This window comes from Aplidium turbinatum, chromosome 17, assembly GCF_918807975.1.
Source record: "Aplidium turbinatum chromosome 17, kaAplTurb1.1, whole genome shotgun sequence".
NCBI lineage: Eukaryota > Metazoa > Chordata > Ascidiacea > Aplousobranchia > Polyclinidae > Aplidium > Aplidium turbinatum.
This window is the reverse complement of record NC_137488.1, coordinates 9,851,860-9,869,240: the sequence shown is the minus strand read 5'-3', so window position 1 is coordinate 9,869,240 and position 17,381 is coordinate 9,851,860. Positions and strand designations below refer to the sequence as shown.

Here is a 17,381-nt window from a genome sequence, read left to right as displayed (position 1 = left end):
GTTTTTCAAAATTTTCTGGGGGAGGCCCCCCAGACCCCCCGCCGATAAGTGTCGTCTTCGGCCGTCAAAACCCCTCCCTTTCACAATTCCTGGCTACGCTACTGATAATGGTACGTTTGTCTGACTGTACACCGCAAATTGAAAATAGCACGTTGCGTATTGCAGTGCTGATAAAAAAACGCATTTCATTTTCACATGCTTTTTCTTGAAGGGGCGGCAAAATATGAATCCGCCCCGGGCGGCACATTCCCTAGCTACGCCACTGGTTTAAATTATGTTTTTAATCTCAAAATAAGAATTTTTTGTTGTTTAATTCATTTTTCGCAGAATAATATGCGACATAACGTTCGCGTTTTGTCGCTTCTACCTTTTTCTCGACCTTTGCTATGTTGACGTGTATTGTTTTTGATATGATGGTCAGAAATACAAAACAACTGAACTGACGGTCACACTTATGTGGCGAAAGCTCTGCAATAGCCTACTCTTGCATTTATCAATTTAGTGTGACGCTCTCTAGGCCTATATCTTTGAAATATTTTTGGTTCACTTGAAATAAATCTCCATTCAGGAAAGTAAATTTAATTTCTGTCAACCACCCACAAAACGTGCCACATGACATTTTAACGGGCGTCCTCTGCAATGAGCGACACGTTTCTCCACTGACGCAGCCTGTTTCCAATCTAATCCAGACAGAAAAAAATTGCTAGCTTTTGACTGCCAAAGCAATCTTTACACTCTTGATAAGCCTTCTGTTTCTGTGACACATATTTACGTTTTTGTCGCTTTAACCTCTTTGCTGTGATAGTCAGAAATAACCGAAGATGCAAATTGATTTAGCCTGCAGCCTTACACGATGAACGCAAAATCTACTATTGAGTGTAAATACGCTACTAACGATCATCTGACAGCGTTCCGTTGACGGTCGAGATATATTGGGGTTCTGCCATTGTTGCCTGATGAAGCATAAATTTTATCAGCCGTCGTCCTCAGATGAGCGACGCCAGGTCTCGTTCGCAAAACATAGCCTATCATTCTTTAAAATTCTGGTATATTTAAACACATTTCATAAACACATATGAAACATCAAATGATATTTCAAAAATAAACGTGAAATAAAATATCATTGCAAACTTTGATGGGTAAGTAACCCACACGGGTCACCCGACAGAACGTTAATGATTTATTTTAGTGAATGCACATTTCAGGCCGGCTGGCAACGGTAGCTGAATATAAAAAAGCAAGATGTAAAATGAAATACAACTTGGTAAAATTTGCAATTGAATGACTAACATTCTAAAAGTTATTATATATATGAAGCTTGATGTATCTCTGCTGTATGCACCATAACTTCACAGATATTTAAAATAAACTGAAAAAATAGTTTAGGTACAACATACTTTTTTCTTAATCATTGAAGCCCACTTTGCTTTAAACCAAATTCAACATATTTTAGGCAAACTGTTGACATACAGTAAATGCACTATGAAGGAGAATGAAAAGAAGCAGAGTATGCAAAACAAAGGCGGAGACACCTTGCAAAAATATCACAAGGCTGGGATTTTGCATAAAAGCTAGTCCAATCGTCACCGCTAACACTGTAGACCTCCGCTTGGCTAAAAATCTATCGTGTTTCAACCGAAAAGGCCTTTTGTGTGTGGATCAAGCGACCAAGAATACACCCAAATCGTACCACCTACAGATAAGTCATTCCTCTTCGCCGTTTTGCTGGTGTTTATACAACATGCATCTTAACCGCACCCTCGCTTCAGTCACAGCCTCGCGTTCATCGTGGATGGATAGGTTGAGTGCGGCATTCTTGCGATCGATGTCGCGGTTCGCTTTTATCAGCTCGTCTCGGATCCGACAAAGTTCTTCGATCTCTGATTCGTCTTCGGAGCAATCAGAGGAGCTGTCGTTGTTCTCCACGACTGGGTAGAGTCCTGAAATAAATAAAAAAAATTATGAGGGTATTGACAAAACCGTACGGCAGTGCATCAATCCGTAAAAAAGGAACGAGTAGTTATCTTTTTTAAATTCACATTTTAGTCGTACAGTCGAGTCACACAATCAAGATAACGAAGTTGTTTTTTCAAGTTTTATTCAACCACCACCCTTTTAGCCACTCTTTAAAACTGCATGAAAAAAGGTGGAAAATCTGACTTACCGCTGTTCCCTGTGTCGTTCAAATCGTCAAAGGCTTCTCCACCGCTTAATATGTCATCAGATGATTCCGTGGCGATGGAAGTCGACTCTTGTTGATGGTGCTGGCTGTAAACAAGAAAGACGACTACTGTTATTGACATTTTTGCATCCTTTTAACGTCTGGAGACAGTTAAAAGGTAAAGGTGGTCCCATACTTGTTTCAAGTGTCGGGAATGAGAAGATAAGGGTGCTAAGCTTTCGGCACTAAGGAGAGTAGGGTGGCCAGTTCTTTTCTCCTCGGCCGCCTTTCCTGCAGCAATTATGCCCACCCAATTTATTACACCCTAGGAACAGGTGAGCGGTGTTTTCAACAACCAGCTGAAGCCAGGAGTCGAGTCAGGTTTGCATACAGTATTTGCATACGCCTTATCCGTTGCGCCATCTCACCGCCACGAGGAGACAGTTACGTGATGTAAAAAGAGCAAGTTTGCTTAGTTGAGAAACGTTGATGATATAACGGTAAAGTTTTGTAAAGTACATGACAACTTCAAAGATGATCAGAGATGTATGTCAGTGATGAATGAATTTGATAGAATACAACCACACAAACCTAGGCCATACAATCATGCTTGATATCAAACCAACAAAGAAATCAGATGGGACTACACCGTGAGGACAACACACATTAAAACTTAGCATTTCATGATTTGCCTGCTTAAAGTTCAAACTGTCTTACACTTTTAACAAAACTAAACGAATGCGAACAACAATTAACTTCCATAAAATGAAACTTCCTTCACCTTTCCAGGTCGGCAAGGACTCCTTTCAGCCTTTCCACTTCTTCCTTTTCAAGCTCTATACGATTTGTTAGCTCTTGTTGCATCACCATTAGCTCTTCCTAAGAAACAAAGGGGTTGACGCATGATAAAGTCTCTTAAACGGTCATTGAATTCTCACCGTTACTAAGGTGACGTCACATTTACAAAGAGTGTTTAATATTATTGACAAATTGGGAAAAAAGTTCATCTAGGGAACTGATGGACATAAATTGGGAATCAATGGTGCGCTTCAATCCACCAACAAGATTGAAATATAATAGACGTCACCTGCTCCACAAGCACTTCTCTCTCTTGTTCCAGAAGAAGTTGCATCACTTCGGGGTCGTCCTCCTCATCAACATCAAGATCAGGAGGAAGTTTATCATCTTCTTTATTTGCTACCGGCTCCTTTTTAGACGTTGGAGAACCTTTTTCTTCCTGATAAACGATGCATTTAAATTGTAGACATTTCAGCCGTATTGCTGCAATATAAACGGAAATTTCTGAAACGCTCCAAACAGCAACTTAACCACAAGGAACTGCCTTTCGCCTCTCGCTTTGCAAGATACAACTTTCAACCGTGATAACGTACAGTACCTTTGCTTGCTTGCTGCTCGGACTTGACCCTTGATGCTTTCTCTTCTCCAGCGTTAAGTTGTTGATTTTGGTCTGATTCTTCTGCCTTTCAAAGTTACGATTCTGAGACAATACGCACCATTACCATTGTGTTGATCATTACAGCACATTTTGAATGCAAAATAACTAGAGTATTCTGTAAAGTCATTAAAAGACGGATAAATTGTTTTTAAGGTTGATTGATTGAAGTTATATTGTTATGTTAAATGCATAATTGAATGTAAAAGGCATGATTGAAGTTATATTTGATCTCTACCTGTCGTTTCAACTGAGTTAAGATCCTCTGAACTTCCCACAAACGTTCGTCCTTTCCTCTCTCGTTGCAACCGCTCTGATGAATTGATTAGAACATGAAATGGGCGCAACTCATTTGCGATTTAACGAATACAACAAAACGTGAGAGAATAACACCACAGCACAAAGCAAGCTGGGATTATGCTTAAAGTTTTTTTTTGTTTTTAATGTGACGTTTTGTCTTAGAATTGATAATATTCAAAACAATCAATGTACTGTAATATCAAGCAGTAATAAAATCGCCATTTTGGGTGGGCCAACACCATTTTACGTCATCGGTTTTTCCAGTGATCCAAATTTCGATAAAGTCTCATGGTTAACTGTTCAAAAAATGCATAATGCACAGTTTGCATTAATAAAAATAAAATGAGTTTGTCCGCACAGGAACTTGCGACGGCTGCCATGCATTCCAACATGTTCACCTGCAGTTGGTTATGAAGCCGGTTCAAGAGAAACTCTTGACGTTTGATTTCCGTGATGACGTCATCCGGATCGGTGGGGAAGTCCGGTGTGGTGGCCCAGTCCTGCCATCTCATTGGCTTCACCAACTTTTTGATTTCAACTTTTCCAAAGATCTCTTTGCTGAAGTGAAAAAAATAAGAGTGAGCACTGAGCACAATAGAATTTGGCGTCATGTCTTGTGAGGAAAAATGTTTATAGCAAGTAACATAAATCAATATTTCATGAAGCGGTTGCAGTAAAAAGGGAGATATTGGGAAAACATACTTCCTTTAATTTCAGTAAATTACACTTAATAAAACTGAACTACAGCACAAGCGCCAAAAATTGCCACATTAACATGTGAGTCGCTGTAAAGTTACACGGCAAAGTATGATCCTCTTTTATGACATATATATATACAGGTGAAAAATACTAAAAAAAACTGTTTAAATCTTCCACAAAGTCGTTGTTTGATACTCACTGGTTCAAAAACAAGACATTGAGCACACGGTGACTAATGTGTAGGGTGGGGCTAAGAACGATAGATATGTTCTGGACGGTCATTTTGCTTTGCTGCTCAACTTGTATTATGTTGTCAAAGTGAGTGATGAGCCACGAAATAAGAACTTTGTTGCATTCTGGCAGCTTCTTCAACAGCTCCTGAAATCCCTAGAAAGGGAATGCCGCAAGATGTGAAAATGATACAAGAAGTTATTTTACAATCGTGAAATTGAACTCGCCCCTTCAGTGCTTTGCACAGTGTAAATGCAGTAACAAAACAATCCTAATTTTGCATAATTAAAAACTAAGTTTTCTGCAGAACTACCATCTTGAACTTCTCAGACTTTAGTTCAGTGGTTCTTAACCTTTTTCCCCTTATTACCCATTTCTGTCCAGATCAAAGTCTCATTACCAAAATCTAATTTTATCTATCTTGCTATTTTGCCATGTTAAAAATATAGAAGAGCGTTATTCAACAAAAATAACATTTAACGCAAAGAATGACATCAATAGTGTCAGTGAGACATTTGCTCTTGTTTTTGTGTACAATCGATGCAATATTGGATGCGATTTTGGATACTGCACAACGCAAATCTGACTCCAGATCTAACAGCTTGTTTCCGGATTTTTATTTCAAAGCAACACTTCAAAATGCTGATTCACAGAGATAAGTAGAAGGGAACATAGTCACCAATGTTAGTGGTTTTTGCGCAACTTTTAGATATAGCCTACTTTCCCTATCATTCCCCAAGATTTTCCCAAGCTTTTATCTTCAGAAGAAGCCTTGAAAGATGACTCATGAATCATGTCTAAAAACCTTTCTTGGATATCTTCATCTTCTTCACTGGGAAAATTTTCTTAATAAAATAAAATATCACTGGTTGTTTTGAACGGACTCAAAACATCAAAAAAGGTGTAGGCTAAGTAATAAAGCAACTTACAGCTGTGACATTGTTTGTTACATCTATAATTCTAAATATTCTGGTTCAGCTGATTACCCACCTGCTATCCTGAAATTACCCACATGTGGGTAATTACCCATAGGTTAAGAACCACTGCTTTAGTTGGATGAGTTTAAATTTTGATTCAAAACAAGTAGTCTAGAAAGCGACGATATTGACACGGACGCTTACAACCAGAAATAAAACAACAATCGGTTTTCATATACAGCAGTGCAGCACTTCACAAGACAACCGTATCTTAATTTAAAAGACACGATTCACAAGACAAACGCTCGCAATTAAATCAAGTTATCTGCAACATACATGAATCCTCTCGACTTTCGTGTGCTTTGCCGCGGCTTCCTCGAACTCTCCAGCATATTCTTTTGTTAAGATATGCTCAGGAAGGTCTCGAAGATACGACTTCAACACGCCAGCAATCGTGTAGACATCGAAATCCGACCAGTTTGGTTCTTCTTCACTGCATAAAGACATTAACGATCGCGCATGTGAGTTAACAAGTTAAAAAATGAACTATGGAAAAGTTTTTTTTTTAATGAATGAGAACGTGCTACCTAGCAAACCGTGTTTTGATTTCATATATGTGACTTAACTGTTTACATAAAACAGTTACAGTACATAAAACAGTACAGTACATACATAAAACAGTACATAAAACAGTTACTGTTTACATCAAACAGTTACAGCATGCTCATCGAGCTGATGGAGAATATTGTAAGCTTAGTTAGCATTATTATAAAAAGTGAGACTGGGTAATGGGTACGGTATGTGATAATTATTTTAAGAACATAAGGCGGAATGTGGGCTCAAAACAGAACAAGCTGCAAGAAGTGTTTGAAAGCTTGAACTTGAACCAACCTTGCTTGAAAGCGAATTTATTTGCAAGAATGAAAACAATTAAACAAAAGATAAAAACACCTTTTCCTTAGAAAAATATACAGCGATTACAATTAGGAGTTCTTTTAATGGACACTTGGAGATGCATAAAAAAATCAATAGGACAAGAGAGAAAGCTACAAAACCTTCAATCTTCATACAAAGCAAATACAGGTCTTTTATCTTATTTACCAGTTGAATGTTTTTATGAGCTTATCCATTTTGGTTTTGACACCAGAAATACGATAAATTCCTTCTGAGTTCAGTCCGTTCTCTTCGATGTAATCAATGCAGTCTCTGATCACGGCGGGCAGAGGGATACCATCGTGGTAACAAGTACGCTCTACTGCTTCTATCAACGGCTTTCCGAATATGTTATTCACATCTGCACGACATGTAACAATTATGATTTTCACGTATCATGAAAGAAATATAGAATCCCGATTCCTGATAAGTTTTCAAAGAGGGACAACAGCCGCTTTTCCATACGTTAGGATCGGAGATGAACAGGGGGTGTTCGGAGGTCATAGCGGATCAACAAGTTAAAAAGTCCTTCTTTTTACAATATGCTGTAATATTTTAGTTTTACAGTACTTGAAACCACGCCTTGATGAACTGTACACAGAAACCACATTTTACAAGAAAGTGCAAGCAAAAAAAGTTACAAGTATCTCAGCATGATTCATAAAAAATATTTGAATACAAACAACGATGAATCACTTTGACTCTCAACGTTCTCCTGCAGTGTTTCCTCGACAGGGGCAGCTGCAGCAGCGCTTTTCTTTTTTCCTTTCCCCTTTTCTCTTTTATCTCTGCAAGAAAATATTTGATTTGACTGCACTATGCAAACACCTCAAACCATCTCTGCTAAAACTTAAAACAAAGTAACTGGTTGTGCACAGCTACATATTTCAACAAAGTATTGAACTCTCAATCTATCCCCATGATTTAACGACTCCAGTTCCCTATATTGCGAGGGTTCATTGATCAATTAATTCTGCAAGTGCTGCTGTGCCTGTAGTTTGCATCACATCATTTGATAACTGTTTCCTTTTAAAATGTGCTAAGGTGAGAGATATATACTAAAATATATCGCCTTTCCGCCATATTTGGTAAAATAAAAAGACATATTTCATCACTCTGTCTACCAAGGCAGTGACGTGCTCTATGAGGGCACTTGGCATCGTAATGAGAATATCTTAAGAATTTCAGTTAGTTTTACATTTTATGCTGCAACAAGAAATAAATAACCAAGTACATAATCAAAACCAAATAAACTTAGATTGATTTACTTGAAAGAGACTTTCAAATCTCTCGGAAGACTTGCAGATTTTTTCTTCATTTCCTTAGCATCTCTCTCCTTTGATCTTGCAATTGGGTTGTTTTCATCTGTTGGTGAAGCCACAGCATCAGAAGAAGACAACTTTCCTCTTTTGCCATGTTTTCCTAAAAATCAAAAAACCTATTTTTGTCGTACCAAGTTTTATCGTTCATGCAATGAGTTCAGTTAAAGAATTAGATTAAGTGGATGGGAAGGCAAGGAAGCCAATCCGTGTCCAACTTTAAGCATGTCTTTCAATATTTCATTAAGACCCTGATTTTGACAGGCGTCGAACAGGCATGCTTCCGTGCATTGTGTAAGCGCTCTCATCCATGGGGCTAAACAACCAAATGTATTCAACAAACAAAGTTAAAACACCAAGATGATGCTTTCAGATAAATTTTGGTTTGCGAAAGTTTTACACAATTATTAAATTTACAATTAAATGAAATTTTTTGCATGTTGAATTGGTTATGATAACTTTTCCTCTTGACTTTAGGAATATGAAATACTGATGCAGTATAATTGCAAAACACCCAGATCCTGACAATGGAATGCATAGTGTATACCTGACTCTACGTTTAACTTTCCAAACCGAAAGCGTGTAAATAAACTTGTGCTGACCTTTGGTAAAAGAGGGCTTTTTAAAAAGCTTTGAAGGTTTTGATTTCTTTGTTTGGGAAGAGGTTTTTGGAGGTAATTCATATTTTTCCGGCCCGCTTTCCTCATCTCCACTGTCATTATCTGGCATAAACTGGAGATACTTGCGTTCACGCTTCTTTTTCTTTGAATCATCGCAAGACTCCCCTGATTCTGTCATCACATCAGCTAGCAGCAACAAAAATTAAATATTGCACTAAAACTTTTTCCCAATCTGCAAACTGTAAATACACTTAATGAAGGGTTACAACGGAACAGTTATATATAATGTATATATATATTTGTATACCCTGATGACAGTGTACAAACTGCACTACAAACAACAACTGATTCCATAAAAGCATTGTGCTAATCTGTGGCCTGGTACGAGACCAAGACACCGTACTATAATGTCACTGATCTAAATGTAAAAAGAACAAACAAATTGCACCTAAGATCAGTTTCCAAGCGACAAACGTAGTTCAAAAAGCTCGGACGTTTTACACTGACAATAACAATTATACAAAGTCAGTAGAAATTTTTTTTGAAGGTTGAATGCAACTGAGCCAACAAAGAGCAAACGATAAGCTAAGAATAACAATACGATCTGCAAACCTCTTAATCTTAATGGTTGGAAGAGTCCTTTTACAAACTCATCAGAATTGACTGTTATCTCTCAAAAACAAAGTATGTCAATTGATGCAGTCAAGTTTTTTTTTTATAAAATCTTAGACTTGCATTGGATAGATAGAGCTTTGCAAATCTATGTTGATGACAACAAAATGATAGAGTACCGTACTAGAGTAGGCTAGGTGATAAAAATGAGGAAGACAACATATCGATCTAATGATCCATTGTGAAACATGACGCAAACGTATTAATATCATTATGCTCTAAAATTTATCACAAACTTTTGTGACACATTCACAGCAATGGTCATTCGGTATTGATCCCTTCAAGCAGGAATGCATCAATAGGTTTGTCGGCAAACCAAAATGAAACCAAGTAAAATGCTCTTGAAATCCATCACAGAAATTCAACGAAACATATTTAAAAACAAATCTAAATTCAGATGTCGGACAGTAACTAGTGAAATAAAAATAATGCATGTGGTGACAATAGAAAATAGGCAATAGCAAACTCAAATTTTTTCTACATCACTTTTTGTAAAATGTTTGCTTTTACGTTATTGCCTTTTGTGAAATGTGATGCTAGTAACTACACATACTAGTTACAGAAAGTTTGGGTGAGTGGAACAGTACACAACAAGGCTATACTCAAAAAATATTTACAGTATATAATACCATGCCAAAAGATTACAATTTTGCATAAACACATTGCCATTTCTATTACATTAGTAAGTTATGGATAAAATCAGATGCACAACCTTTAGGAATCACTTCATCATAATGCAGTTGATACTCGATAGCTGCAGAAAAAATCAAAACCATTGCCAATTTGTGTGCGAATTCTTCACAAAAACACATTTGATTTTGCAAAATATTCATTGCTGACTTATGTACTGTACACAATACACATTTTATTCAAAGTATTATTATTCATTTAATTTGTAAGCATGATGACTGTAAGGTAACGAAGCAGTGTCATGGTATTGTGAAAACATATGTTTTCTTTTTTGTTGGTATCCATTTCAAAACAGTTTGTGTGTGCAAAGTGCAGCTAATTACATACATGCAGTACAATGTGAAATTAGCTTGGCCGTAGGGAACTGTTATTACTGAATACATATATATATTTTATTGTGAAACACGTAATGCTGTACCATAGCTTCCAAGAAATCATGTTACATTTTTAGTAAGCAAGAAGTTCATCGAACTTCAGTTTGCTTAAACATGAGATTCATCTGCGTCAGTCAGATTACTTTCAAATTATATTACTTTATGAGATGTTAATTCGTGTCACAGTTTCAGTATACTGAATTATGAATTATTTGGGTTGATAAAGTTCCATTAAAATTCACAGATCTGAACTTTTTACACAGTCAGTTTGTCAGTAAGAGTATTGAACAGCAGAATATTTTGGAATCTTAAACTGAGAAGCTGTGTACACCATAATAAATACATATACTTACACTGAATAAAAATGTTAAATTGAATACGTTCATAACATTTTATCACAATTAGTTAAAATTTGACTGTTTATTGCTTCTTGCCGATGAATTCAAAAACTCATTTTCGAATTTTGAGATCTTCTATAAGTGACATCATGCGTTGTTTTGCTTTGCGATTACCAGAAACAGCAGAACTGTTAGCATACGTAGCCGCTGAACAAGTTACCAAAGCTGATAGCTGCTTTTCAGAATATTCACTGTGTGATTGTATCCATATTTCCAGATCAGACTCAGTCAAATAGTAGGCTTTGATATAGGTTTCAACATATTCTCGATTAGGGATTGGTCGAATATTCGTTAATTTTTCTAGTTTCATCAAAAAGTGTTGATAGTCAAGCTGCATGAGAGCTCGGCCTTCATTGCTGCATTTTTTAACATTCGAAAATCCTTCCACAAAAACTTGATTTGAAATTGTGATGCAATGTTCCCATATAACTCTGCTAACTGCATCAGGCATCACAACCGTTTTGACAGATTTAGTAAGGTTTGTTTTAAACGTGGTCAAATCAGCCAGTAATCGATCTACATATGGATTATGCTGTGACATAATATCATGTATGTCCCAATTTACGCTCGACATCTGATCAACAACACTTGCAAAGTTGATTGAGTGCATAGCCACACTTAAATAGACAGGCAACCTGACATCAGGGGAAGAAGAAACTGTTTGAGAATAAAACTGACGTAAAAAAGCTTTTTTAGCCTGAGGAATCATCTGCTCAAGATATTTGTGGAGAGCTTTAAATTGCTCTGACAAACACACCAGTGATTCAGTAGCAACAATTCGTTCAGTTATGCCAAAATTAGTATCACTTCGATCTAGCTGGACCATGGGCGATAAAGATGGTCTTGGTATTCGAATTCCATCTTCCGTAGATACCACAGATTCATTCTCACTAAAAGCATCAGAATGGATGGGTTGAAAAAGCGATTCTATGATATGTTGTATAGTTGGTGACAGCCTTTCGTACTTGTATTGAAGTCTTTCCTCTTTCGAAGAAAAAAATTGATATACAGCATAAAAATACAAATCGAACAGCTGAGACATGCACATCACAACATCCATAGCAATTGGTTTCAGAACATCACACATTTTCATGTAGCTGCCACATAAACGCAAAACATGTAGTGCTGTGTTGGTCAAAATAGGACCTTCATGTGGTAACAACAATGAGTATGCAGAGCTTGGCCTGGACATTGGAGAATCTCCAGTTTTTTCATCCACAAAATCTTGGAGTAGTTCATCATTGACATCATCATCATCACTTGTCTCATACGAATCATATCGAATTTTGCGCTTTTCAACATTTTGATCTTCGGAAGTTGGCTTTTCAAGATCAGAAAATGGATGATCATCGCCAGTAAAGGGATCAAAATATTTGCTTCCACATAAATGCAACACACTTTCTTTTTGATCTGCCCTATCAAAATAAGTAGAATCAGCTTCAGCAATTTTCAAAAATTTAAATTCTTGCATTCCTAAGACGTTGAAAGACGTTTTCACAGGACAGGGTTCCCACGCTTCGTTGTTGAGAAACATGAGCATCTCTTCCAGTCTACTGGAATGATGAGCATAAAAATAGGATAAAGTTTGCTTTCGCAAAGGCTCATTGAGATTGTCCGATGCCTGCTGCTGCATTTTGTATTGGTCCTGCTCATCATGACAGAAATCTTCACCAACCAAAATAAATCTTTTCACAATATCAAGTATAATGATAAAATCATCATATTTGAAACTGCTTAGATCCGATGATAGTATGTATGTTCGAATTCTTGATTGCACATCAGCCCATACTCGTTGTCTGCCATGGGCTAACTTACGATTTACATAATCTACCATTTCATCATCATCTTCATAATTCTTGTGAAATTCTTTTGCATGCCATTTGGATGTTTGATGATAACAGTACATGATTACCCACAATGCTTTGCACAAATCGATCAAGCAAGGAATGTACATATCATGGGCAATATGAGTACAAAGATCTTTGTACTGCTTTTTTTGTAAGTTATTGCTTGAAGCACTCAGTTCAGCATAGCCCAGAATTACTTGAAACGCCGTGTTGTGTACAGCTGTGGTATAATGCATGAGCAACTGATCAATGGCAGATTGCATTTTACCAAGAAGTTGATAAGCTATTTGTAACTTTGCATACAGACGTTCATCAAAACATTTGCAGGTTTTAGAAAGAGCAACGTCGACTTGCTCTTCAATTATATCAAGAGTGTCTTGCAACTTAGAACTAAGGTCTTTAATGCAATGATACTGTTTGTATGTTGCTGCTGCTTGCTGACATTCAAGACAAAGTTGTATGGCTCCGTCATAATCTTCTTCATCTAACATTTCCCGCAATCTCACATCAGTACGTTGTAAGGTTTTGATTGTTTGTAAAGCTTCACAAAGTGAAAGGAGCTTTTGCTTCTTTTGCTGATGAGACAGCAAACCAAGCCCAACACTAGTAGATCTGACACTGACTGACATTAAAAACCTTCTTCCATTGCTACATATAACAAAAGCATTATGCAGACTTTTCTGCAGTTCTTGTACATCTTTCAGTTCCTTTGTGTATGATGGCTGATTTTCCAGAATTACATCAGATAATTTTTTTGAAACAGCATTCAGTTGCGACCGCAATTTTCTTTGTCTATTTTCTACATCTCTTATTGTTAAGTTTTCTGGCAATTTTTCCAACTCATGACGGTTGACATTAGCATTTACATCAAAAAATTCCAAATCTATGCATTCAATAGTTTCACGGTCGGCTTGTGGATTTCTTAAATATTCTCTTGTGTCTTCTTTATAAGAATAGTTTGGTACATTAATAGTGACATCATCTTCAGAATTTCTTTTCAGCTGTGATGGTTTTCCAACTTGATCAATTAAGTTTCTGATTTTTTTCATATCAACATACAAAACAATGTACGGTACCAAATTTCAATCAATCTGAAAACATGTTGTATATATATAATTAGCAAAAAGCAAAAACAGAAAAATACACAAGAAAAACTCAAGATTTGGACGACTGTAAATTAGGATATTACTTTGATGGTTTCGTAAAAACAAACAAAAATTACTTTTTCTTTATTTTGTGTTATTAAACTCGTTGTCTCAAAACCTCTCAACTATCATTTGAGTTGAATATCGTAAATTGGCAAAAGCAAATGGACGTGGTATGGGCACATTCAAGACCCAAGAAAATGTGGAAAAGGCAAGTTGAGGGAGTGTGGGAGAGGGTCGCTACGTAGTCCTCCGCCGGTTGGTCAATATTGCCTCACATGCAAACGTGGGAGCTTCTGATGTTGGTTGCTCAGCAAAGGCAAGCCAACCCTTGTGTTCTATCACTAAGCCAACTGACCCTTCTGTTCTATCTATCAGAGTGAGTTCTTTTGAATGTCGGGGGAGGGTCGCTAGTCCTCCGCTGTTGGTCGACTTTGCCTTACATGCGAGCTCCTGATGTTGGGATGCTCAGCGAAGGCAAATCGACCCTTGTGTTCTATCAAAAACAACTTAGGCTTGTGATACATACCAAAGTAAAGAAAAACCCCAAAAATGGATTTAGCGCTTCGTGCCACAGAGAAAAGCAGCAAGGTTGAGTTGATAACTGGGTTTTTTTTTCGCTGAGTAATTTCGGTCATTCGACCGAAATGACTTGAAAAAATCCAGTCATTTTTTATTTATTTCGGTCATTTTTTCTGATGAAAATATTTCCTTTCAAATAGCTGATACAAACCAAAATTTGCACTTTCTGACTAGCTACAACATTAAGTTTCTCTGAGAAATAATGTTTTTTTCGGACACTTTGACCGAATTGACTATATTTTTTTCGGACATTTTGCTAAAAAATTGGTCAATGACCGATCAATGACCGAAAAAAAACCAGGTTGATAAGAAAACATGTTTTGGACAGATTGATGTATAGGCAGTGTGTGAAGGTGATTGCGACACATGAAGGTGGATCCGGCTACCCTTGGTAACAAGGAGATTACCGGATTAAAACTGGACTACTACTACATAACAATCCGTTGACTTTGGATAATAATTACGGTACGGTACTAATTGCCATTTGCACTTGCTTGAATACAGAAGTTTGTTTCTTTCCAGATTATATTACATGCTTTGTTTAAATTTAATGCTTTGTTTTGTTTAAATTAAATTGTTTAAAATAGCAGTACCACTAGATTGTTTTTCATGAACTTTTATCTAAGTGTATAAGTTTCTTACTTGCACTGTAACATTAGTTTATTGTCGGATTTCACAATTCTAAAAGTCTGTATTTGGACTTGAAATCTAGAAGTGGACTTAAAGTTCAAATTTTAAAACCTTCAAAAAAACTTTCTTGATTCAAGGATAAAGATTCCCACAATCATAGCAGAGTTCACAAAACAAAGCGGCTATTTTTACACACTTGTTTCCAGAGTTAGGATTAAAGTTAGGAAGAGTTAGGAATAACGTTAGGATTTTGATCTTTGCCCAGAATTAAAAATAAATTCCAAACTTACAAGTTTTTGTTTTCAACAGCATTAAACTTGTCTCAAATTAGGGCAGAACTCCTTATCTGGCAACGCTATTGAAGCTATTATTACACTATATAGTGTAAATATAGCCACATCCTTCACAAAAAGCCTCCCTGGTCTGACTGACTCAGTCTGATCCAATGCTGCCACAGCAAAATCGGTAAAAGCACAAGATTTAAGAAAAAAAAGCACAAGATTTGGATACAAAAGCACAAGATTGCAAAATTGAACCTTTGCGACCCATTTTGTGCCAATTTGGAGATTAACATTACTCTGAAATCAACAGTTTAGAGAAGATACATGCTTACTATTCACTGTTCTCTTTCAGTTCGTGGTTTTTAATTTAATATCACAAATCTCACAAAAGGCTAGCCTACATATCGATCAGTTTTGTCTTCTTGTATCAAACTTTTAAAATCAGGATCATTCAACCATTGACGATTAAAAGGCTATTTATACCACTTTTTCGTTTTGGGACTTGGTGAATGACTGTCATTATTTGATGCTGATGCACCGGTACTCTTTTCTCTGCTCTTGTTATCTAGCATCGAGCAACACAACCTCTGACTCTGAGGACAAGCACATACCGTACTCTCTTCAAATCAAGTTTTTAGCTAATCTTGTCAGGCTTGATATGATAACTCAAAGAGGAAAATTGGTCAATATGCCTAAGTAGTAAGTATCATACGGTACCAGAAACCTAGTTACCAAAAGCTTTTAGTTCCGGTCCTTAATTCTCCACTAAACTCAAACCATGGTATAGCAACGATTAATTTCAATTTAATAAAAAAACACAAGATTTAGCCAAAAATCGATCGGAAAGCACAAGAACACAAGCCGTGGCACCACTGGTCTGATCAACATCGCTGACGGCTGACCTGATCACAGATTCACAGTGGTCAGTGTTCACTTTGCTACAGCGTTGCCAGGTCATTTTGTAAAAACAAGTAAATCTAAAAAAACCAGCCTAAAATATGCAAGTCAACAGAAAGTGGTGTTTTTAGCAAAGTCACGAGTGAAAACAGTTACCATCACTCACCAACGTAATCTTTGCGTATATTAACTGCTGCAACTTAATCTATACAAATAAAAAAAACTTCAGGTCTACACCATCAGGGGTACGTTTTCATTCCGCCTTACCTTGTTGTTACAATTTTTGTTACCAAAAAGGTGCGAAAAACTATCCCAAAGTCAAAAAATCCACAAATTTAAAGGATACCTAAATTCAAAAAAATACAAGCCCAAGTCTGCGAGAACACTGTAAGCTTGGCAACACTACCACTCAACGTGACGACGTCATCGATTGTGCTCCACTATTGTTGGGATTGGGAAGAAAGTGGATGGTGGAAACCGGGGTGAATGTCAATAGTTTTTTTTTTCGTTTTTTTTAAATCTTTATCCTCAGACTAACAAAGCCTTGATAGGTTATCCTCGTAATACTTGTAAAGGCTTTTCACGCAGGGCCAGGTACAGATAATGGCGAGTGGTTAGCGCGTTGGGCTCACAGTCGAAAGCCTGCATGTTCGACTCCAGCCATCCGCACTTGCTGTTGTTTCTCTGGGCAAGAAACTTTACGATAATTGCCTCTACCCAGTGATCGATTTCGAGTAATGGGTAGTACCAAATTTAAGTCATAAGTAAAGTAGACAACCGGAAACAGACATTGCCGTCGGCTGCAGCGTGGGTCAGGTGTACGTCGGAAGGCGTACACCGATGCATAGCGCTCAAGTCCGCTTTCCCGCAATGCAGGATAAAGATAAACAAACAAACAAACAAATCGACAGAATGAAGTTTCCGACTTCCAATTGTTGAAGTGCCCGGGAATTATTCCATCCATTACTTGCTGCTGAATGGAGAGCAGTCACTCCAATCTGTCACCGAGATTGACAGATTGGAGTTTACGATAGTTGTTAAAGTTAAGTTTTTGGGCAGCCGATTTGTAGCAAGAATTGACAGCGATAGACACGTGTTTCGCCCATGAGGCTGGGTATCCCTGGGCTGCTGGGCTCATCAGTATCGCACTGTATTCTTGCTACTTGATTGATTGATTGATTGATTGAATTTTTATCCTCGGACTGGGAAAGCTTCTTGCAGAGCTTAATCCT

At 37.2% G+C, this 17,381-nt stretch overlaps 2 protein-coding genes across 2 annotated transcripts; both read right to left on the bottom strand.

The window, feature by feature from the left end:
• Positions 1 to 1,040: 1,040 nt before the first annotated feature.
• LOC145786537 (ralA-binding protein 1-like) lies at positions 1,041 to 8,874 on the bottom strand. The gene is made up of 13 exons (XM_082598207.1): positions 8,616 to 8,874; positions 7,963 to 8,116; positions 7,391 to 7,482; positions 6,863 to 7,055; positions 6,098 to 6,254; positions 4,813 to 5,000; positions 4,313 to 4,472; positions 3,853 to 3,927; positions 3,558 to 3,659; positions 3,249 to 3,398; positions 2,943 to 3,040; positions 2,165 to 2,268; positions 1,041 to 1,940 (listed from the first exon to the last, which is right to left on the bottom strand). The coding sequence occupies exons 1-13, from the start codon at positions 8,809 to 8,811 to the stop codon at positions 1,705 to 1,707; spliced, it is 1,905 nt and encodes a 634-aa protein (XP_082454333.1). The 5' UTR covers positions 8,812 to 8,874; the 3' UTR covers positions 1,041 to 1,704.
• Positions 8,875 to 8,879: 5 nt separating this feature from the next.
• On the bottom strand, positions 8,880 to 13,663 carry LOC145786536 (syndetin-like). The gene has a single exon (XM_082598206.1). It carries the CDS (start codon positions 13,661 to 13,663, stop codon positions 10,820 to 10,822), a length of 2,844 nt encoding a protein of 947 aa, XP_082454332.1. The 3' UTR covers positions 8,880 to 10,819.
• Positions 13,664 to 17,381: the final 3,718 nt, after the last annotated feature.

Coding starts and splice junctions, on each gene's coding strand:
- LOC145786537 (XM_082598207.1), bottom strand. CDS start 8,811: ATGACAGAATCAGGGGAGTCTTGCGATGATTCAAAGAAAAAGAAGCGT. Junction 6,255..6,862: donor CTCATAAAAACATTCAACTG/GTAAATAAGATA, acceptor GTCTTTATGCAG/TGAAGAAGAACCAAACTGGT. Junction 3,399..3,557: donor CGAGCAGCAAGCAAGCAAAG/GTACTGTACGTT, acceptor ATCGTTTATCAG/GAAGAAAAAGGTTCTCCAAC.
- LOC145786536 (XM_082598206.1), bottom strand. CDS start 13,663: ATGAAAAAAATCAGAAACTTAATTGATCAAGTTGGAAAACCATCACAG.